The following is a 24,590-nucleotide window of genomic DNA, read 5'->3' on the forward strand; positions in this document are numbered from 1 at the left end:
ACAATCTAGCCGTATCAAAATTTTAAGTGAACATACTCTTGGACCCAACAACTTCACTTCTAGGATCAAACCCTACAAAGATACACAAAGATAGGACAAGGGTGTTGACTGCAGCATGTTTAGTAACAGTGAAACATCCTAACTGTCTGTCAAGGGAGTCCTGGTTAGATAAACCATAGCGTGTGCAGCCTGTGGAGCTCCTGGCAGGTTTTATAAAGAAGGAGGTGGAGAAACATGAACTGACAGGAAATGACGTTCAAGGTACACTGTTGAATGAAAAGGCCATTTGGAGACGAGCTTTCCTTTCCTGTTCTTATCCAGGCACTCAGGAAGCCCTGCGTTCAGCCTCCGCTCTTCAGAGGAAAGGCCTGTTGTGGGTACAGACATGCACAAGGACTGAGGAAACCCGCATGGACTCCCTCCATACTGATCAGCAAGGCCATCGTTTACAGATCTGAATGGCGAGTCATTTGTGAGGGAGAATAGGGACAATGTTGGATATGCAGAGAGTTGGAAAATTTTCTCACACGTACACATTCTGAAATAAAACTATTCATTTATACTCTGGGAAAATAAAAAAGGAATTCTAGCAAGAGAAAGAAACATGTTTCAAGAATTAGTGGTGAGCAAAGGAGCCAGCAAAATGTTTACTTAATTCTAAAAACTGTTAATATTATGCCCTATGATACTTGATGCAAACGTTAAAATTTGATAACATGGGTGAAATTGCTTATCTTCCCCCTCCACTACTCCCAACCCCAGTCCAGTCACCTTCGTCTCTTGCCTGGGTTATGGCAGTGGGCTCCTGCCTGGCCTCCCTGCTGCCAGCCTTCCTCACAGCAGCCGGAGGAGGCAGATCTGCTCCCTCCTTTGCTCAAAACCCTTCATGGCTCCCCCTTCCCCTCAGAGAAAAGGCTCAAGTCCTTACCATGGCTACAAAGCCAGGCCACATCTGGGGACCCCCCTCCATCTCCTACTTCAGTCCTCCCCACGGCGCAGCCCCCTCCAGGCTATGGGGTCTGTGGAACATTCTTTGCCTGGAATGCCCTTCTCCAGGTGTCCACGTGGATCCCATCTTCCCTCCTTGCAAGTCTCTGCTGAGGTGCCATCTGCTCAACCTCATACCACAAACCCCACCTCAGCCCCTCCCCTTCCCCTCTTCTCTGTCCCTCACCCTCTAACACACCACGTACCTGACTTATCTCATGTGATGTTTGTCTTCCCACACCCGACTAGAGGCACGGGGCGGGGGGCGGGACAGGGCATATGTCTTCACTGCTGTATCCCCAGTGCCCAGAACAGTGCCTGACACATAGCATGTGCTTCAACGATATTGGTCAAACGGATGGATAAACTTTTAGGCCAGTGTGAACTACCACAATGGACTGAGAAATAAGTGGACAACTTGAATAGACCAGTGACCCCAGAAGGAACTGAAAATGCAGTTGTCAGCGAGCTCCTGCCAAACCGCACCAGACACAGCAGCTTTCCAGGGGAGTTCTGCCAAACAGTTGCGTTAGCTCAACTTTCTTCTGATGCAATTTGGCCACACGTCTGAGGGGTGGCCCCTCCAGGGCCTCTACAGAAGGCCTCTCCGCCCTGCTGGAGGGAACGCCTGTGATGTGTATGACTCACGCCTGTGAACTGTGGGAATTGTTCCTCAGTGACTGTTCTTTCCGCGGAGGTTGTGCTCGCCCAGCTGTGTAGGGTTTCACCCACATTTTCCTTTAGCAATAATTTAACACGAAAACAATGGGGTGATATCTTCACAATTCTGAAGAATTTTCTTTCTAGTCAATTATTAACCAAGTATAAGGGGAGAAAAATGACATTTCCAGATGAAAGGCATACAAACTTACACACACCCATTCTCAAGAAGCTCATAGAGGTTGTGCTCTTGGGACATGATGGCATTTACCAAGAAAGAGGAAGACATGGTTTAGGAAACGGAAGCCCTGGTAGAGAAGAGGGGACAGGCACCTGCAGGGAGAGGGTGAAGGGAGAGTCTGGCATGATGGCTGCGCCCCACAGCAGAGGGCAACTGGTCAGAGGCAAAGCGGCTTACGCACTAAGGGCTGGCGTCACCAAGACCCCTCTCCGCTCCACCTCCCAGGCACCCAATGTCCTTGGCCCGTCTGGACCATGGCCTGTTGCCGCCTCTATTGTGCGCTGCAGCCTGGGCTGGCTGAGGACTCTCATTTCACCCACAGACGCGTTCTCTTTGACCTACCCTGAGGGCTGGAGGTGAGCTCTGCAGAGCTTAGAATGGAACTTCCGAGCAGCCCACTCCCTCCGTCCTCTCCCCCCCGGACCTGCAGTGTGGCCCTGCCAGGTGCCGTGGCTCCGGTGGCTTCTCCACACCCAGGACGATGCATGACCCCAACCCTGATGGAGCCCTTGTATATTCAGGGAAGCTGAAGCCAGTCTGTCCAGTTCATCTTTTCTGGATGTTTCCATGTAGTCTTCCTCAGCGGCAGTGCTGCCCTTCACTCGGCTGGAGTTGGGCTTGCTACTCCGTGTTTCAAAACTGAACATATCGTTTAGCAACACACAAGGTCAGAGAGTGGCGAGGAGAAGCAAGGGGCTGACTGGCGTCGAGGGGAGGATGGGGGAGGTCTGTGGGGGCGGGGAGGGCTGTGGTCCTAAAGGGCCCGTGGGGGTTCTAGGGACACTGGTGTTCTGTTTCTTAAGCAGGGCAGTGGCTACGCACATGTTCACTTCATAATCGTGCTTTATGTGGTGTGTGTGTGTTTTATATATACTTCTATACACACACAGACTAATTCACAACATAAAAAAAGTCAAGTCAGAGTAAAGGAGACTTCTAAAAGTTGTTCAAGTTACCTTGATATTTTCTCTTGGAATCCCCCTGGTTTGGCAGTTTGCTGGGAGTGTGAAGAACTGCCTGGATGACTGCACTTGATTTCTCTTTGTGACCAATGTTTCCTGTTGTCTTTTTACCCTATAATTTAGAAAAGCAGCAAAAACATGTTTTGGATACAGACAATTTTAAATTGTATTTTATGCAATGAATACAAATACTTTTTTGTATAGAACAAGTGACTGTTTATAGCCATTTTTGTAAAAGTATGTTTAATTAGACACTGCAAGAATTCAAATTTGCTGTACCTTAGTTGTCAAAGATGGACCATCTTCCGATTTTTGGGTTTCCTGGTGTCTCATACTTGAAAATGAAAAACTTTTCCTGTCTGCTTGTACTGATTTTGTTGAAAAAACTACAGAACAGGTACATTATATGTAAGAAACGTATTTTACATGTGGAAGCAATCTTGATTTCAAGTATAACATCACACTGAAGTTTGCAACGTAATAATAAAACAAAGTATACTAGATATTTTCCAAAAATTTTCAATGTGTGTATGACATTTTCCAGTTTCATTTTTGCCCCTCCCATTTTGCCTGTTTTGGGTATCCCAGTGTTGGAGTATAAAGTGGGCAGGGGTCAGGTCAGTGCTGCCGGAGGACACGCTGTCCCTGCTCGCGGATGGGATTCAAAACTGTAGACGGGCGACTGTGAGGGAGCGAGCCACCGCCATGTCCTGTGTCAGAGCGCTTGATTATCAATGGCTAACATGCATGGCCACTAAATCTAGATGTCACTTTCCTGGCAGTATTATCCCATTTAAATGAGCCCCATGGTTGATTTTATCATCTTCTCTGCCAGCTGTTACTCTGGATTATAAACCAGAAGCAAACAAAGGAAGGCAAGGAAATTTGAGGTTGTTGCCTTTAAAAGTAACCACAAAGTTACTTCTCAAATAGAGGTGAGGCTTCCTATTGTACCTCTTCAGAGCAGAATCTTACGCCAGGAGATCTTGGGGTGGGGGTGGGGGATGAAATAAGTACATTCTGTCTTGAAGAAAAAATACTACTCAGCAATAAAAAAGTACAAGCCAATGACAGCAGCAGCAACACGGATGAATCTCAAACACGTGATGCTGAACAAAAGAAGGCGGACACAAAAGGGTACAAATTCCACTGACGTGAAATCCTACAACAGGCAAACCCAGCTACCGTGGCAGGAGGGAAATCAGTGGCTGCCTCAGGGGGGTTAGGGGACCACTGACAGCAGAGGGGCCTGAGGGAGCTTCCCGAGGAGATGGAAATGCTCCGAGACCTGACCGGGTGGTGGTCACACGGGTATGAGCATTTGTCAAAACACACTGAACGGCACACTTAACACGGGTGCGTTTCACTGAGGTAAATTGTGCCTAAATAAAGATGATTTTAAAAATCCACACGCTGGCCAACATTTGGCAGATATCTTGCTTCAAGCTGAGCAGTTATCCTCTCCTTCCACCTGAAGTAAGGACACAAATGACCGAGCAGAAGATGGGGAGACACAAAAGCATCTCTGTTCTTTTCTATCTCTTTCAACCATATCACAGTTTCATGATTCTTCCAGAATCACAAAATGTGTTTCAATACCTAATAAAATGATTTCTTAAAAATATCCATAATTTTGGTGATATAAATTAGGAAAATCTGACTCGCTTAAAAATAGATTTTGAGCAAAAATAATTGAAACATACCTTTTGGATAATCTTCTTTGTCATGTAAATTTTTAAGTATCCGATTAGTGTAGATGTTTTTAATTTCAAGCTCTCGATCTTTCTCCTAAAGAGAACCACAATACCAATTTTTCTATAAATGTTTGCTTTTATCAACATTCATTTCTCCTAAAAAACAATTTAAGTGAGCTCAGTATTCTTTGAATAAAATCTATAGATTCTAGCAGAAACAGAAACAGGCTTTATCATTATATATCATTCCTGAAATCAAAAAGTACTTTTTAACAGAGTGACAAACTATTGTGATGGGAACAATACTTTTGAAGAGTTTGCAAGCCAGCTTCTTTCACTGTATTTTTTCTGTCCCCTGGGCCTGTGCCATGATGTTTATTGCTCTTTTGCATGGTCCAATAGAGTGGCCACTAGCCACACTGAAATTTAAACTAATTAAAATCAAGTTAAAATTTCAGTCCTCAGGCACACTACCATATTTCAAGTGCTCAACAGCTACATGTGACAGGTGACACAGTAATGGATGGTACAGACAGAACATTTCCATCACTGCAGAAAGTTCTACTATACAGGGCTGCATTTAGACAAGCGTAGGTGGGTAGAGCCTAGAACAAAGACGTCATTGTTCAGCCTTAAATCTCACTATTGACTTTTACAGTCTTGGCAAAACAAAAGGTTTGAAATCCTGGCTTGTTGAGATAAAAAAGGTTTTATTAAATGCCAAATACTCCTTCTTATACCTACATCAAGAGACAAGCCTGTTAGACTCAAGACCACTGAGTTTTAGTTAAAACCATAGTCAGGAGAGGTAGGCATATATGAGTTAAGGGTGTCTCCCACTGTATGATGAGAGAGGAAAGCCCAAGAGGAAGGGGCCCTGGGATGGTAGAGAGGAGGGAGGGAGGGAGGGAAGGAGAGAGGGAAAGAGGGAGGGAGGGGGAGGGAGAGAGAGATCAGATGGGAAAGTCTCAGGCCTTGGCATGGCCCAGGAAATTCAAACCCCTTAAACAAGCCCCCACTCAGCATGGAGCTAGAGAAACATGGTATTGCCCAAGTGGTAAGTTAGAAAGGACTAAACGCAATGTCTAGGCCAAAGGCCAAAGATTGTGCTCTCTTCACCTCCACAACCCAGGGGACCCGTGGAGGGGAGCCATGTGGAGAGCCAGGGAACCCTCTCTGGAGTCCTCAAGGTTACAGATCCAGATGACCCCATAGCACAGGCTTTGGGATGGACAGTATAGCCAGGGATCAGATGATGGGTGCATCTCAAGGCATTGGCATCAACAGTTGGCAAGGGAAGATCACCAAGATTTGACCTACTGAGAAGAGGCTATGAGTTTCACTAGCCACATTCAATACACACCAGAGAGGTCCCGGGAATTTGACTAGTTGAGACCAGTCACTCCTCAGTGGGACTAGGTCCAGAGGATCCAGAGGACAGCACGTGGGTCAGGGACCTCTTTCTCCCACCACCAATAGGACGTGTACACTTTCCCTTATGACTAGATGCTATCTCCACTGAGAGATGGGAGCTGGGGATGGGGAAAAACTCTGCAAGTCTAAGAGGCAAACTAAAATAGGACTGTTTTTAATTAGAAGAGACTGAGACAGGCTTTGGTCCATTTCTCCCTGTCCATCCCTATCCCCACCTCCAATTTGTGGGAATGGGGGTCATAAGGAAGTATGGTTCAGTTACAGAAAATAAAGAACATCTGAATTGTAGAGTGTAGGTTTTGTACTTATTTTAATCATAAAATTAATTTGCTATCAGAGGTATGTAAACGGAAAAAATATGAGAATATTAATCTTTTCTGGAATTTAGGCTTCTAGCAGCAAAAATGTTACAGTATATTTCTCTCTTTATTTCTCGTGATAACACTTCACTTAGCTAGGAAGAACAATAAGGGTGACAGTTTATTACCATGAAAAATTGGGCAAGTATATTCTGGTTTAAGAAGAAGGCTATTGTCTAGAACATTTTAGAAAGATTTTTCTCCCACACTGTTTAAGACAAGAAAGATTTCGATGTTTAGAGGGGCAAGTTTTGATTATCTGGAAAGTTCGGTTATACCTTCTGATTTGATCTGGATCCTCAAAGGGTCAGTGTGTACTTCAGCAGTGGAGGGCAGGAGGGAGGCAGATCAAGAACTCCTGCCTGACAAGTGGGGTCAAAAGGAAAGAATGTGAAGGACAGACCTCTTTCAGCCTTGGAACAAAGGTTCAAGCCCGTGTGCTCACCACAGAGGTGGGCCAAAAATTGAAGACGGCAGACCCAGATCACAATCCAGGATACTTATGTGGTTGAGTTCAATCAGAATATCAAGAGAAACAATAAGAAAATCCACATCTGGGAATGCTCATGGAATGCTTGTGGAATATTCATAGGAAAGACTACTCTCAAGCTCAAAGGGTTTTAGGTCAGAGTTAACTGGGACGTTGGGTCTGGGTCACGGTGTGGAAACGTAGTAAGGTCAGGATAGATGGCTTCCAAAAATTAGATAGGAAAGAATGTCTGAATAGACACCACCCCTTCGGCAGGGGTAAGCTTTGGCCTGGATGTAAGCTGGAGTTGCAGCACCCCATGTGGGAGCTGTGGAAGGCTGACATCCATCCTTACTTTGGCCTGTGCTCTAGAAATGAAGCAGGGCCTTGACTTGGTACTAGATGACTTTGAAAATGAGTTTCAAGGTACAGAAATAGAAATTTTGATCTTTGGGGCCACACCCTCCCAAGTTCAAGTATTAACGATTTATGTTACTGTGGCAGATTATATTTTTCTAAAATTGCTACAGCAGTATTTCTGGTCCCATATGCTCTTCCAGAACCTTGTTACTCCTCACCAAGAGTGGAGTCTACTGCTCCTCCCCTTGCACGGCCTTGACAAAGGGAGTGAGGTGGAAGTGGTGCTACGTGACCGCTTCTTTATCTCTGTCTCTCCACCCTTCTCCTTGGAACCCAGCCGCCATGTTGTGAGGAAGCTCACACCACATGGAGAGGCCACGTGTAGGGTGGTTCCGGCCAACACCTCAGCTAAGATCTTAGCTGTCAGATGACACCAACTGCAGACATATGAGTGAGACTTCAGATAATTCCAGCCCCCAGACTTTGAACCACCTTAGTTGATGCCAAGAGCGGCAGAGATGAGCTAGCCCCAGAAAGCCCTGCCCAACTTGTAGATTTGTGAACAAAACTAATGTTGTCGTTTTTTAAGCCACTAAGTTGTGGAGTAATATTTTATGCAGCCATAGTAACTGGAACAGCCAGGATTCTAAAACATCTTTAGAGCTTCTATTCCTCTTCCCTGTGGGTCAGTACTAGGGATGACCATGAAGCATAAAAGGCAATCTTAGTTTTCCAGAGGAAACAGGCCTGGTGGCAGGTAGGATCCTATTCTAAATGCAGGAAGAAACTATAGGTGAAAGGCCGTGCATTTAATGACTGAGTTATGGGAAATGACACAATGGACTGTTTTAAATTATTTTCTATAACACACTCTCTGTGTGTCCACGTACTTTGCATCTGTCTTCTGGCTCTTTGTTGTTGGGAGATTTCCTCAATATCCCTAGATTGTCTTTATCTTCTGGCTCTTCCACTGAATTTGTTATGCTGGCAATCATCTTTCAATTTTCACTTACTGTTTTCCGATTTTTTTCCATTTTCATAACATTCTCATTTTATGGACACAATATCTCCTATCCTGGGATATTAAACTAAACCTATAGGGTCAGCTGTTCTGCCTGTTATTCTTGTACTTTCTTCCTGCTGCTGGTTTTCTCCACAGATCTGGTTGCCTGAACACATTTAAGAATGAGGAGCTGGATTAATTATTTTATTTACCTGCTGTTTTGTGTGGATATCCATTTCTTTGGTAGGCTTCTTTCTTGAATGGGAAGCCAGGCTGGCTCTGGATAAATCAGTGGGACTTGCTGACTGGCAGGCCTCACTTTGAGGTGGGTCATTTAACTGAGGGCCTCCCAAATTTTAGAATTTACTCTTTAAAGGGCTGTATCCTGGGGTACCAGCATTTACACCAGTTGCCCCATTTCTTCTCAAGCAGTTCATTCACTTTCTCAGGGAGGAACCACTTTTTGCCCTGTGGAAGATGCTGGGCTCTGATGCTGTGTGGGTGGGTGAGCAGGAGGGCAGGAGGTGAGATTGCTGACTCCATCCCCTGTGCTCAAGCCCTCTCCCTCCTGTCCTCCATACCTGCCTGCTCCAGACAGTCACCTCTCCAAGCATCGCCCACGGTGGCTTCTGCTCTGTGTCATCCATATAAAGGCTTCCACCACTTTCTGTCTTCAATAAATGTACCCAAATCTCTACTGTTTGCTGATGCCTTGCCCCCAGCTCTCCTTGTTGCTGTGTGTCTATTTCTTCTGAAGTCCTTTACTGATAACTTCCATGGGGGTTTTTGAAGGGAGGGAAGTTAGACGCAGTGTACCATCACCAAGAATTGAGGCCAGAGTGAACAATGTCTTTCTCAGCCCTAATCAGAATCCCTATTTCTCTGCTGGTGAATGTGGTTTAAGGCACCTACCTTTTACGACTGCAGTAAATCTGCTGATGCCTGGCGCCATCCCCGGAGAGTCTGATTTCAGACGTACGGGTGTGACCGGGCAATGGAGTTTTCAAAGCTCCCCAGATGACTACTGTGCCACTCAGTTTGAAGACCTTCACTTCAGTCAAACAGGACGATGGCTGCCCCACTCTCTGCTCCTGCTGGTCACCGATGTTGATGCAGAGCGTGGGGTATCCCTCCCTGTCCCTGGTACCTCTCCATCATCTTCTCTGGGCTGTGATTTAGGTTGTGATTATCTCTGCCTGGTTTCTCTATCAATCCAAAAAAACTTTTTATCTTCCAGAAATTCTCTGGCAGTTCTGGTACAATTGTGGTATCCTTTCTGGGTTTATGGATTATTATTTTAAAAAATGTTTTCTATCATTTCCATGGGGTTTTGGCAGGAAGTGATGAAAAGCATTTATTTAGCCCATCTTCTTGATCTATTTCAACTCTTTATTTATGCATAAAATATGTAGTTTTTCTTATTTTTCCCTTTGAAAAATTTTATTGTAAAAATATAAAAAATATACAAAAGTAGAGAGAATAGTACAGTGAACCTCCATGAACCAATGACCTGGCTTCACAATGAACAACTCATGCCCGATCTGTTTTCCGCACACACCCAACCTCTCTGATCCCACTCTTCAGCATGGGTTATTTTGAGGCAAATCCAAGACATCATATGATTTGATCTGTAAATATTTCAGTATGTATCTACAACAGACAACAGCATCCCTTTTAAAACCTAACCAGAATATCAACATTCCACCTACCAAAAAAATCAATAATAACCCCTTAATATCATCAAATATCCAGTTTGTTTCACATTTTTCCAACTGCCTTATACTTTTTAAAAAAAATTTGCTTGACTCAAGATCCAAACAAGGTCCAAAACACTGAGATTGATTACTATGTATCTCAGTCTTTTTTTTTGTTTGTTTACAGCTTTATTGATATAATTCATATACCATACAACTCATTCTTTCAAAGTGTACAATCCAGTGGAGTTTTTTCTTTTTTTTATTGTGGTAAAATGCACATAATATAAAATTCACCATTTTAATCATTTTTAAGTGCACAGTTCAGTGGTATTAAATACACTCACATTGTTGTGCAACCATCACCACCATCCATTCCCATAACTCTTCATCTTGTAAAACTAAAACTGTCCCCATTAAATAATAACTCCCCATTCTCCCCTCCCCCCAGCTCCTGGCGACCACCACTATACTCTCTGGCTTTATGATTTGGACTCCTCTAAATACCTCATGTAAGAGGAATCATATAGTATTTGCCCCTTTGGGTCTGGCTTATTTCACTCAGCATAATGTCCTCAAGGTTCATCCATGTTGTAGCATATGTCAGAATTCCCTTCCTTTTTAAGGCTGAATAATATTCCACCCAATATATACACCGCATTTTGCTTATCCATTCATCTGTTAATGGACACTTGGGTTGCTTCCACGTTTTAGCTGTTGTGATTAATGCTGCTATGAACATGGGTGTACAAATATCTCTTTGAGACCCTGCTTTCAATTCTTTTGGGTATATACCCAGAAGTGGAATTGCTGGATCATATGCATTTTTAACTTTTTGAGGAACCACCATACTGTTTTCCATAGTGGCTATATCATTTTACATTCCCATCAACAGTGCACCATGGTTCCAATTTCTCCACATCCTTGCTAACACTTGTTGTTTTCTTTGTTTTTTTTTTTTTGATAGTAGCTATCCTAATGGGTGAGGTGTATCTCACTGTGGTTTTGATTTGCATTTCCCTAATGATCAGTAGAGCTTTCATGTGCTTATTGGCCATTCATATATTTTCTTGGGAGAAATGTCTATTTAAGTCCTTTGCCCATTTTTGAATGGGTTGTTTGTTTTTCAATTGTTGAGTTTTTCCTCATAGCCTCTTCTAATCTGTAAGTTCCCACCCTCATCTCTTGCATTTGTTTCACTTTGCAATTTATTTGTTGCAGAAACTGGGTTGGTTGTGCTGTAGAGTTTCCCACAGTCTGATGTTGCTGATTGCATCACTGAGGTGTTATCATGTTCCCCTGCCCTCTATATTTCTTTTAAATTGGAGATTAGATCTAAATATTTTTTTTTTAATTTATTTATTTCCCCCCCAAAGCCCCAGCAGATAGCTGTATGTCATAGTTGCACATCCTTCTAGTTGCTGTATGTGGGACACGGCCTCAGCATGGCTGGAGAAGCGGTGCGTCGGTGCACCCTGGGATCCGAACCCGGGCCGCCAGCAGTGGAGCGTGCACACTTAACTGCTAAGCCATGGGGCTGGCCCTAGATCTAAATGTTTAATCAGATCTAGGTGGTGGTGTGTCCATCAGTCAGGAAGCACATGTCTGATGTTTCTCTTCTGTGATGCTGGCAGCCATTGATGATCTTTGCTTAGATCCATTAACTCATTAGGAGTTCCAAAACAGTGATAGTTTAATCCTGTCATTCCTTTTTCCTTATTAATTGGAATCCTTTCATAAGGAGGATCTTCCCTCCTCACAAACTATTTGGTTACTCTGAGTATAGGAGAGGTAAAAATAATTGTTTCTTATCCTTTATTTACCAGATTTTGAAATAGTGTGCTGGTTCCCTAGTATCCTCTAGAGGTGACTGACTAATCACTGAGGTGTTATGTTTTAAGTATCATTATGAACTTCTGGACTTCTATATATTTGATAAGTTTCAATCCATGCAGTTACTTTATTGGTTCTCAAATTGCCCCATCTCTGGCCAGTAAGATCCTATTCTAGATGGCTCCTGAGTCTCTTTGATATTACCCTGATAGTTCTTTATAGTTTCCTTGCTTTTGTATGACAATATGTCCCAGGCTTGTGTAGTATATTTCATGCTCCAGACCTAGAATTTTTTAAAGGTGCTTTGGTTCTTTTCAGTGGGGTATGGAATTTGAAGACCATAATCTGGGCACTTGGGGTATTCATTGTTACTGAGTTGGTCACATTAGGAAATATGTATCACATTAGGAAATATGTATTTTTTTAAAGATAAAATATATCATAAATTCATACTTTCACTTCAATTCACAATCAGGACTACACAGTTTTTACTTGACCTTATCTTACTTCTGTATTTTCTTTCTTCCATCCCCCAAATCCCAGTTCTTAATGACAACAACATAATTCATCATGTGCTTTATCCCGTAAAATATACACAACAGTCTCAAAATAACCATACCCACACTACCACCAAGAATGGTTTTCACGAGGCATATGCAGTGAAATTAGTGTGTTTTCAGTCGCTGGGAGTGGTGTCTCTCTGTAACATTATGCCACTACCAGAATACACAGTGGGTTCATTTTTTTCATTTTACTTTGGATTTTTAGGGAATTTTTTTCAATTTTTTTACATTTCATTCTGCTTCATAATTATGCAAAATGTTTACATGGTTCCAAAGTCAGATCTACCAAAAAGATATTCAATGAAGTCTAGGTTCTATAACTGTCTCTTCTCTACTCTCTCTCCACTTCCATTGATATCCTACTATTGTCTTTCTTTTTTAAATATAAGAAAATACATGGATATGTTTGTACTGCCTCCTTTTCTTAAATGGTAGCATACTACACACTTTCTTCGGCCTTCCTTTTCCGCTTACCAATATATCCTGGAGATTACTCCCTGTTACTATAGAAAACACCCTCATTCCTCTTTACAGATGCCCAGAAATCCACTGTGTGGAGGTATATCTACTTCTCTTTTTTAAAATAAACTTGTATCTTACTGTATATAGAATTTTGTATCTTTCTTTTCATTAAGTATTAAGCATTTCTCCTGTCAAAACTGTTTCTTAATGACTGCATACTATTTATATGCATATGGCTGCATATGAAAGCACAACATTTATTTTAAAACTCCCCAATTGTGTCTCCGGACTATGTGTGTTGGTCTTGGCCACTGGATCTTGAAGCCTCTTCTGTTAAATCTCTAAGCTGGTTGCTATGGCCACGCCCATTTCCTGGCAAATTCTTCTCTCTGAAGTTTCCTGAGACTCCAGAGAAGAAACAGAACTCTTTCTCCCGCTTTACAGAGGAAGAATTCACATCCAAGTCTCTCCCAGTATCCTGTCCCTGCCTTCAGTGCTCTCATGGCTCCTGGAATTCCCTGCTTGTCATAAAAAGTTAAAGATTCTTGTCTTAAAGAATCAAGCTTAAGATTTACGAATTGAGGCTTGAAAGAGCTATATTTCTTAAGCATCTTATATAGCTTTTCCAACTTGTTGGACATTTTAGAAATCTTGAAGATAGAAACATAGCAAAAGTCTGGAAAAATAAATATTGTAAACTCTCATTTTTAAAGCACACTTTAAAAGACAGTTTTGCAAGCAGATTTGCAAGTAGACTTTAAAATAAATTATGGACCACTAAAATTACTCTAAATATTTTAATAGGTTAATTTTTAAATTAAAAAACTTATTTTGGGTTCCATTAAAATGTTAACAAAATACAATAATATTATTTCATGTGATGAAATAAAAATGATAACAAGAAGTCTTGTTAATGAATAGATTAGAGCTTTAATTTTTCTACCGTACACATTTACCAGGCTGTTAACTCATTCTAATAATTTCAGATCCTCTATCTGTTCATATGGTTGTAGGGAAGAAAGTTAATTTGAGAAACATATTCCTGAAGTTAAATAATTTAAAGACATAATAGGTATAAATAGCTTTGATATTGTGAGAAGCAGAATTTCCCAAATCTTGTTAAATTTTGCTCTAAAAGAAGTACCTTAAGTTTTTGTTGAAGGCGTTTTACTTCCATCTGCAGAGTCTTTGTTGCTGTTTGAGCGGCTAAAGTCTTGCGGTTCTCAATGGCCAACTGCCGATTAAAGGCTTTATTGTTCAACCTTAGCTGTTGTTCCAAGCTCTGAAAACAGCACAGATTTCAACTATTCTGTAATCAATTCAATTGTAATGGAACTAATTACATTTATGAGAAGTGCAAATTTTTAATACGATTTTAGTGGATGGTTTGTATAGGCGACATATATTAGAACTAAATATAACCATGGACACACACACACAAAAACCCAAAAATCCCAGATCCCAACTCTAGAGAATAAATATGATTCGAACCTAATATTTTTTACACTCTGGAATTTGATAAAAAGAAATTTTGAACAGATCCTGAAAATCAATAAATATAATCAATGTCATACTTTAAAACTAAACCTAAGCAGTTCTGCCAAAATGAAGTATTCTGTTAACTTGGCATAGTGTACTCTTTAAAAATCTTGCAAGCCTCTCTCGCTAAAGGGTAGTTCAGCATCAGTGCAGATAGATGATCTTGGACTGCGATCCTCAGACAGCTGAGGTGGGAAGTTATAATAGGTACTCACAGAGCCACGCCCACAGAGATGGATTGTAAGACAATGAAACGACAGATTTGGCACAGTAACCATCTACACACAGGGCTCCTGTTGCATACGCACTTCTTTCTGTGATGGGAACGATTTTATTGAAGTGTTTGATCTGGATTTTGACAGAGGCTTGGCTGAAAGGCCTTTTCTTTCTTTTTTTTTTTTTCATAAAATGTGGTTTCCCTCATTATAACATTAATACTTTCTCATTAAAGAAAAGTGGGAAATATGGTAAACAAAAAGGATGAAATACCAGTAAAAATCCCGCTCCCTAAAATATTGACATTAAAAAAAACACTTTCTTGTTTGGGCCCACAAACGTTTGCCCCCCACCGATGCCCTACAAACAAACGAAATTTCCCATACAACCAAGTGCTTCTGTTAGGAAAATAATCAGTTCTTGAATTCTTTTTGGTTTTGTTTATAGATAGAAAAACATGAACTACTTAAACATGTATATGTAAAAATATGTGAATGAGATAACATTTACTTTTACATGACAGACATATGCTAAGATGGATCCAAGAGTACCTAAAAGGGCAAGTAATAGAACTTTGGAATACTATTGACACGAGTGGAAAGGAGATTATATCCCTTTTATGTGAGAAGATTCTCTTTGAAAGTAGAGGAGGATTTTACCAAAGAAGAAATAACTGAGATAAAAAAGTGGATGAAATAAACTTGACATTTTCTTATTATTTCAAGATCATAGAAAGTACTTGTTTCTCACCCTCATGTATTAAGGAATTAAACGATAAATTCCATTTATGTTTATGTCCATAGAGAGCAAAGAGTATCTAATGTAAAACAGGCAGAATTCTCAATATAATCAAGGTATTCTCCTAAATCATCCCTTCTAATGTGATCCCCAAGGTTCTGACAACCATGCACTGCTCAGGAAAATCAATCCATTCATTTCTTCAATTATTTTAATTCCTTTTCCTTCTCTGTTCCCAGGAGTGTTATCTGGGAAAAATTTCTATTTCTAAAATACCAAAAATATCTAAGTGGTGAAGACTGGACAATCTGATGAAGGAGAACACAAGAAGAGGGACTGAAGAGACGCACTGTTTAGGGTTTTAGGGAAGCAGCCTTGTAATAAAGAGTTTGACGTAGAGGTTCCTAAGAGAGGTTTCACACAACACAACGTTGGCAACACAACCTTTTCAGCACGTGAAAACACTCCCCTAACCCCGGACGGTCATTTCCAGATAGATGAGCCTCGCAGCAGCATGCGCCCTTGCTCACTGCGACAACGCAAGGAACATTTCCAGCTCTGCGCTGTTTCTGGCTCCCTTCCAGACCTCGCCCTTCCCAGCTCCTGGCCCCGACTGGCGACATCATTAGCGGGCCTGCTGAGCAGAGCGGTTGGTAACGCTTCCTTACTCGGGGGCAAATACGATGCAAATAAGATGAACGGGCACCCTCTCCATATTAATTCTGGAAACTTAAAATAATTTCTAGGCCTCCGAAATACAGACCTGTATTTTTTTGTCATTTGCCTCCATTTTTGTGGTAAGAATAGACAATCTTTGAGTAAGTTCTTCCCTCTCTGCAAGATTTTTGTCCTCAGAAAGTTTCTGCAGGGCCTGCAAGGCATCTTTAGTCTTCAGGAGCTGGCCGTCGGTGTCTCTGAGTTTCCTAGATACGCTTCTTTCCTGTTCCTGGGATTTCCTAAGCAGCTGCCTTAAGGTTTTTACTTCATTCTGATGTTTAACCATAATTTGAGGTAGATTATTTTGTGAATTCTCATATTTCCCTATAGCTTTCAAGTGCCTAAGCTGAAGTTGTTTCAAAAATTGGTTTTCTGTGACGGTGGCTTCCAGTTCCCGATGTATATCAGCTAACTCATTTCTTAGTTCTTTAATCTTATGAAGCCTCGCTGAGAGTACGCGATGAGTCACAGCATCTCTTCTCTGGGTCAGCATATTGATTTGAGAATTTAAACACGGTGCGTTCCAGCTGTGCTTTTTTTCAGCTGGGATTTCCTTCTTGCCTGTGTAAGCAGATAATCCACTTTGTTATTAGTCACAGATAGACAGAGATATAGATATGCAGACTTGCAGATATGCACGTATGTATAACCACCCCCTCCCTGCACACATATGCATACACGCGCAAACCAGAGGGGGAAAGAACGAACATTTAATGGATATACCGTGCTTTTGGCTTGGTACTTTACACGGAGATCCCTCATTTAATACAATTCTTGAAGGTCAGCAATAGTCTATTTTATAGCTGGAGATTTTAAGTCATTTGTCCGAGGTTACACAACCACAAAGTGCACAGACAGGATTGAAACCCAGGTCTTCTTTGACTCTAATATCTGTACTTATTTCTATTATAAAAGCTAAACTAAAAATCGTGATAATATATAACATTTACTAAGTGCTTACCGTATGTCAGACACTGAATTAAATGCTTTATATAGATGATCTAATGGAATCCTTCTAACAATGTTATGAGGTAATTAGAGTGTAAAATGGAAAGTCCAGCCTTATACAGGAAGATCTCATATATTCAAAAAGACCCTTAAAAAGCCATTAAACTGCTTAGACTGTAAATACAGATATTCCATCTCAATAAATTCAACACAGCCAATTTCTCCTCCGTTACTTTGGCTGGGCACTAAATCAAGTAGTTATGTGGCTTGTGTTCAGGGGTCTATTTTAAACAAAAAGTATCTAAACAATATTACACGAAGCTTATATAACTGAATTTGAGTATGTCAAATGTGTGTGTACCATCACTGTATTATTATCCCATTTTAAAGATGAACAAACTGATGCTTAGTGATGTCACTGTCAATGGGCACACAGCTAGTAAGTGGTGAGACAGAACCCAGGTCTGCTGTGTGCTACTGCCCCATATGTATGTGCATTTGTATGATATAAATGTATGTATATGTGCGCATCTGTGTATGTAAATATATGTGTGTGCATGTGTACATATTAGTATATCCATATTCTGAGAAAGAGAGATTGAATCTGGATTCTAGAATCTAAAGAAATCTGGTCCACATCCTGGAGAGATAAGGGAACGTAGTGGCCAGTGTCACTGGAGTCCTAACTTTAAGCTATTGGCCAAGTGTGGATAATCATCTGAGACATGGCTTAATAGGTTTGGTAGAGGTGGTGGGAAAGGCGATTCTGCCTGTGATGGAAACAGTGAGCCAAAAGAAACCGACGATGCTTTCTGGGGGTAAAGCATTTGAATCTTAACTATGACAGACCACATAGATTTGACAATGATCATGGTATCTGTATCACATCAATAATTGATGGACTATCTTTACAACTATGCCCCCAATGGTATTTATTTTCCCACTGGGAACAATTTAGTAGGGGCTATGGTTGAGTATTTGAGTATTTTTGGAATTGGCTTTTGAGCACATTGAAAATTGGAAGGCAGAGCAAGTCAGACTCTGTGACACCTACTAGGCCAGTGAAGGGGTATTTGTGGTTGTGTCAAGGCCAGACACTTTAATACCTTGGACACTGGTTAGGGGAGCCCTAGACCCAGGCATTGTGGATCACTAAATCCAGAGGTGTGGGTTAAAACAGGGGTGGGTGGGGCCTGTCATGTTCTATGCCATGACCAGCATGACTGGACTTGACCTCCCACTTGTAATATCTTCCAACTCTTGGGTGGTGTGATCCTGGAGGAGAGAGGGAGTTCCCTGAGACTAGAAGGATGAGGGGTGGTGGGTTACATGGGCAGTGGAGGCTTACATCCCCATCTCATGCTGTGCTCAAGTGATGCGAGGGCAGAGTCAGCACGAGTGGGTGCCTGGGGACTAAACTCCCAGCCATGGGAGCACTGGCCAAGGTCGAGATGTGCACAGAGGGCATGGGTGCTTTGAAAAGAGGAGGTGTCAGCCTTTTAAAGATCACGTGGGCTTGGACCAGGAGCACGTAGTGATGACAATGAAGGGCCAGAGGCCCTTCCCCAATGTTTTTGTCTGTGTAAAGCCCTCCTTTCCCCCCCCTTCCCCAAACATGCCTGAGATTGAATTTCTTGTCTACCCTAGTGGGGGTGGGAGAGGATGAGCCAGTTTGCTTCAGAAAGGTAAATGTACCACTTGCAGGTGAGTGGTAGAGAACAAATTCATACTATACACATCATGCATTCTTGTATAACTATAACGGTTACAGAAAATTTAAATAGAAAGTGTTTAATCTTTAATGATTTTTATATCTCATTATCCTAACCTACACATAACAAGTATGGTAAAATTTACAATTTCTATCCCATTTACACAATAAGCCAGATTTAGCTGGATGATTAAACTACTCTTAGGATACCTAATTTTTAAACCACTGAGCTAAAACACTTACTCGAATTAAGTTAATTCACCAAGAACATGTACATTTAAGTCCACAGTTAGCCAAAAAGGCACTCTTCACATTACTTACAGGGAATCATGCTCTTTTGACCAGACCTAAGACTGTCCTCGCACTCACCTCTTCCCTGGCTCCAGCCGTCCTCCTCCCCAGGCCCATTTCCCCAGGGTCACCCTCTGGACCCCCAACTCCTCCTTGTTAAAGCACTATTGTCATCCTGTCACACTTCTCTGCCCGTGCTGTTTCCTCTCTGTCCTCCCAGCCTCATCGTAGTCCCCTCTCCTGGTCCTTTTCCTCTTTGGTTTCACTGTCCCTTCCATTCCCGCAGTCTCCCCGCCCTCAGTCTGGTTCTGCTCCTTATCTTCAGCCGTGTTGGCTCTGCCCTCCTCCCCCAAGTTCTCTCTTTCCTCCGAGTGAACACTGTATTTCACCTAAAAAGAGATGGCCCACTTCCTCCAAGGACCAGGTGAGAAGAGGCTGAAAGGAAGGCCTTTCCCCTTTCTGTTCTCTGTGGTTCCTGGTGTTAGTCTGCTGGAGAGGGAGTCCCTTCGGCGCTCCCTGAGGTCTTCTGCCTACACCTGACTACAGACAACAGGGCAAAAGGCGTCCCAAGCAACTAAAGGCAGCAAAATGACTTCTTTCTTGATATACCAATTTTTTGAATGAATCACAGGTTTTGGCATTGTACTGACAAAACACATCAAGGAAGGGTATATAATCAAAAGAGTTCTGAAAGTACATTTTCTACAAAAGAAGGAATAACTAATTTTTGAAAATCGAATTGTAGAAATATATTGCTTGCTATTTAAGTAAATCTCCAATATCTGACCAAAGCAAAAATCCTATCAAATTGAAGTCCTCATTGTATTCTTACAATTTTTCTCTGAAATATTTTTCTGCCATAAAATTTGCTTTTCTAAGAGGGGAACTGAAAATAATCTCTGATGTTATTGTTCTCTCGTGAATTCTGGGTCTGTATTGGTGGTTCACAATCTGGGGTTACCAGCCCCCAAGGTCAGAGATTTACTTTTAATATATCAGGAAGCTGAACAGACACGGAACATTCACTCGAGAAGGGGCTGCATGGGCTAGAACATTAAACCTCTTTGTTTGAGTTAGAATTATATTACCCCAGAATTAATTAATTACTTAATTACTTGCTGCTTAAATTTCTTTGGCAAACTCTTGCGAAACATGAGCTGTAAGGGAACAAAAGAATGAACCAAGGAAATACTTTATCATTCTGTGACAAAGCTTTGATGTTACAATGAGTGTTTTAAGTACATCATACCCTGGTGCAAGGATCCTCAGGGACATACAAAATTTGAGTTAAAGATGCATCCAAGATTTATTTCAAATAATTTCAGAGTATTTGTACACAAAAGAGTACCACAAAAGAGTTCTCACAAAAAAGTGAGAACAAACCTTCACTCTTCAGATAACGGAACTTAGGATTCTAGTCCAGTGTGAAGTGACTGAATTAATTTAGGTTGCTCCTAATTTATGACCAGGTATCTTGCATAAAAGACACAATAAATATTTGTGGAATAAATAAATGAGGAAACAGTTTTAACAAGTTAAATTATAAGGTGCTTAGAACTCAAAATTCAGTTCATTTCTTACAGAAATAGTTTTATAAATCTCATACAGTCCCACAAAAGCCTAGACTCTATATAAAATGTAGTGTATGGATCCATGATCTCTTGTCATAAACCCTTGTGGCCAGACTGTTTCTGAATTTTTAGAGGTTTATTTTTTATGGTGCATATATGGTATTTTCCAGAGTATTCCCAGTAGGGTTTGGGACAGCAGACTTTAATCAAAGAATATTTTTGTAGTGAAACATATGACTATTCACAGTAAGTGAGATAAACAAAGATCAGTCTCATGTCAGTTCAAATCAAGTTTTTGTTGCCAAGTCAGTTTTGGTGCCAAAGATATGAAAAATGTTTGGTTTTCAGAGTTTTGTAAATTTCAAATGCAGCTAAGGGATTGGGTAACTGTAAAACCTAACCACGGTGTATGTTCTGTGGTGAAACTCTCTTCCAGATACCATGAACAGACTTCTCTGGACAGAGTCCCACTGTGAGAGAAGGAACTGGACTTTTCATCTCCTGTCCTAGGCCTTGCCAGTGGGTGTACGACTCCCACGTCTCTAGAAAAGGGGCCTGTAGCTTTTTGAGAATCTGGTGAAAGCTATGGGTCCTTCTCCCTAGAAAAGTTCACAAACACAAATAGACACAAAAATGCATAGAACTTCATGGGGTTCATAGACATGGGTCTTACATAAAGAATCCCTGCTCTATAGCTAGGAAGAAGGGGAACTGAAGATTTTAGAGGATCTAGAAGTAGCCCAGGTGGTGCTAGGCACACCTGGTCATAGCAGGCTGGGGATGAGAGATACTGGATAAATGTGACTGTGGATGTGCCCCCCACATCGGAGGCTCTTAACTATTTTCCAGCTGTTGACTGACAGCAGTTCTGATGGTCACAGTGGAAAAGAGTCCCAGCTATTTCTACACAAGGAATATTTATAAGCCCAGGATTGCCTAAAATGGGAGGAAGTAGTCACATTCTGGGCAGGGAGGTGGGGAGTGAGGAGATCAAGATTATCACAAGGCTAATTCCAATTTGGACAGTTACAAGTTGATGGTGTTGGTACTTTTTTCTTTTTTTTGGTGTTGGTACTTTTAAAATCCACAAAGAAATGACCCTACTAATAGCTTTTTGAACCACCTCTGTTTCAAAAGATTGTCTTTGCCACTATGCCTCACCGGACTTGGAGACCATCTTCTTGGGGAGTTGAGACAGGTATTTATATTTCTTTGGCGATTCAAACCTTGATTCTTCAGCTAAGATGAAAGGCAAGATGCCACTGAAATCCAGGTATTGTGGTACTCTGTAACAAGGCCACCTGTTAACTAAAAACGGAACTAACCTCACTTGTAGGCTCCAGCAGTGTAAGCCATGCAAGAGGGCTAGGTTTTACATTTTAAGCCCAACTTTCTGTTATTTTGTAATTATTCTTAATTTCTCTATTTCCTCATATAAATGTTCACTTATAATACACATTTACAATATGAGAAAATAATGAAACAGAACATGGACCACATCAAATACTAGTGAATTAAACAGCAATGTTGTTATAACCAGAAATTTGGTCTCGGTTGGGAAATTCTGCTTCTTACCTTTAGGTTGGGAGATTTTAGAAACATTATACTTTTTCTTCTCCTCTTTTTCTTTTACCGCAGGCTTCTCTAAATAATTTCTATTGACAGCTGTTTCTGAACATTCAGAGAGAAAGTCTTCTGAATAATCGTAGCGAGAACTTAAACTTCTGCAGGAACACTGAGATCGGCTATAATCAACGCTCTTATTGGAAGCGTTACTGTTCCTCGGACAATCGCCTGTGTCCGGGCAGGTCGTGCACTCTGCGGACCTTGTACGGTTTTCTAATGCCACACTGGGGAAATGCTCATCTATTGTTTCTGTCGGATGGGCCCAAGACATAGTAAACAACCTGATAGAAGAAAAGTATGTTTAGATTTATAGCTATTGACATTAAAATGAATCTATGCTTTGTTATGTTTAACTCTAAATGGATAATTAGGAATGTGAAACAACACATTACTTTGAAGTATTTTCTGAAAAATTTTCAGTTTGGTTTTTATATTTTTTCTACATAAATTATAAGACTCCTGAGACCAAACTTTGGTGAGATTATATTCACAGTACTACAAGATCAAGTTCATATCAGAAAATAATATCGCTAATAATTTATGAATTAGTGAGTTACCTTCTCATTCTGTTACTTTTCATTTTTTGGTGAGGAAGATTCGCCCTGAGCTAACATCTGTGCCAATCTTCCCCCATTTTGTATATGGGACGCCACCACAGCATGGCTTGATGAGCAGTCTCCACACCAGGGATCTGAACCTGCGAACCCCAGGCCACCGAAGTGGAGTGTGTGAACTTAACCACTACACCACCGGGCCAGCCCCTTGTTTTCTTTTTTAAAATTTAATTATTTTATTGAGGTCATATTGGCTTATAACACTGTGTAATTTCAGGTATACCATTCTCATTCTTTAAGGCTGGCCATTGGGATTTTCTGCCTTGATCAGAACTGAAGAAAATGACAGTATGTGGTAAGTTTAGGCGGCTGGTATGAAATGCAACATTTAGTAAATGAAATTCAGACATATTTGTGGAGATGCACACACTTTTATTTATTAATGATGAAATCACATACTTTTGAGATTAAACATATAGAGTAGAATATAATCAATTAATCTACTAGGTTTCTAGAGCTAATATTTATTCTAAAATTAAGAGTAATAGTGGGTAACAGTGATGTAAACTTGATCCATGATTATAAGGTTCTTTATATTTTAATTCAGGAAATTTGCATTCCTTTTTATGCTTTATTTAGACTATTATAACATGAATATGATTTCCTTGATTATATACTACATGACGACAGAAGAGACAATTCAGAAAAACATGATTTACATGGGAAAATCATCCAGGGATTGGAACCTTTTGGAAGAAAATCCACCAAATGGAAATTTTACATTTGTTTAATAAAGAACTGATCATATTTTCAGCTACACAAAACACAAACTTTTATAAATAATGGATTTGGAAAAATCAAAACTAAGTTTGCCTAATTATTATAAGTTTAACTATACAATGTGAAAAGTTAAAATCTTATTTGGGAACTAAACAAGAGTAAACTAGAGTAGACTTCAAAGAAATGTGTTTTAAAAGCTAAAAATGAGGGGGCTGGCCCGGTGGCATAGCAGTTAAGTTCCCTTGCTCTGCCTCGGCGCCCCGGGTTTGTGGGTTCAGATCCCGGGTGTGCACACTGCTCATCAAGCCATGCTGTGGCAATGTCCCGTATAAAGCAGAGGAAGAGAGGCATGGATGCTAGTCCAGGGCCCATCTTCCTCAGCAAAAAGAGGACTGGCAACAGATGTTAGCTCAGAGCTGATCTTCCTCTCACACACACACACACACACACACACACACACACACACACACAGACAAAAGCTAAAAATGAAAATGAAATTTGACGGTGTGATCCTAATTTCTAATCAGGGGCGTATAATACCACATAGTTGAAAGTCCTTGTAACCAAAGACCATGACTCAAAAATGTACTGAATTAAGACCTCTACAGAGTCACACTTCTTTTATTTAGGGTGGATTTGATTATAACTAAGAACAGTTTTAAAGTAATTTAAACATAGTAGTTCTTCATTTATGGATTTTAGTTTGGTGAATTATTCCCCAAAGCAGCTTCCCAGATTGCTTCAGGGTTCCAGGTAGCTAAAATAACTCCTCAGCTTTTTGCTCCTAGCATCTTGCTTAACATTCAGTGAAAAAAAAAATTATTGTATTTTACTTCCATTTTACTTTTAAATTCTTGGTATAGGGCATAGGCACTAGTATTAAACTCGACTGAACTGAATAATCTGTGTGACAAACAAGGCTAGATGACAGTCTCTCTCCTATTTGTTTCACACAGACTCTCCCACACGTGCCCCCTAAGGTCTGCAACACTGCACTCAGCTTCTTGTCTTGATCTGAGGACTCGGGGAGAGAAGACAGCTCAAGCTAAAGGCACACTCCCTAACAATCCAGGAGTTTCATATGAAGAACAATGAGTCCATCTCCAAGAGAGCTCGGCTACTACAATAACTTTTCGCTTAGCCCTTATCCTTGATAATTTAGAAACAGTGGATTCCAA

At 41.0% G+C, this 24,590-nt stretch overlaps 1 protein-coding gene and 1 long non-coding RNA gene across 5 annotated transcripts in view; one reads left to right on the top strand and one right to left on the bottom strand.

Moving 5' to 3' along the window:
• LOC131392882 (uncharacterized) overlaps window positions 1-2,598 on the top strand; it is an 18,947-nt gene extending 16,349 nt beyond the window's left edge. For all 3 annotated transcript variants that reach the window (XR_009215800.1, XR_009215801.1, XR_009215799.1), the window contains one exon: window positions 322-2,598. This is a non-coding gene — a long non-coding RNA (uncharacterized LOC131392882). The remainder of the gene's footprint in view (window positions 1-321) is intronic.
• LCA5L (lebercilin LCA5 like) overlaps window positions 1-22,349 on the bottom strand; it is a 23,510-nt gene extending 1,161 nt beyond the window's left edge. Inside the window, exons 1-7 of one of the 2 annotated variants that reach the window (XM_058523118.1) lie at window positions 22,028-22,349; window positions 21,614-21,760; window positions 15,978-16,492; window positions 13,866-14,003; window positions 4,554-4,638; window positions 3,130-3,236; window positions 2,845-2,962 (exon numbers count right to left, since the gene is read on the bottom strand). In XM_058523118.1, coding sequence (XP_058379101.1) covers window positions 2,845-2,962; window positions 3,130-3,236; window positions 4,554-4,638; window positions 13,866-14,003; window positions 15,978-16,492; window positions 21,614-21,760; window positions 22,028-22,349 — 1,432 coding nt within the window. The remainder of the gene's footprint in view (window positions 1-2,844; window positions 2,963-3,129; window positions 3,237-4,553; window positions 4,639-13,865; window positions 14,004-15,977; window positions 16,493-21,613; window positions 21,761-22,027) is intronic. The other variant, XM_058523119.1, reaches the window with a different exon arrangement.
• Between the last annotated feature and the right edge of the window lie 2,241 nt (window positions 22,350-24,590).

This window comes from Diceros bicornis, chromosome 27 (genome assembly GCF_020826845.1).
Source record: "Diceros bicornis minor isolate mBicDic1 chromosome 27, mDicBic1.mat.cur, whole genome shotgun sequence".
In the NCBI taxonomy this organism is placed as follows: domain Eukaryota; kingdom Metazoa; phylum Chordata; class Mammalia; order Perissodactyla; family Rhinocerotidae; genus Diceros; species Diceros bicornis.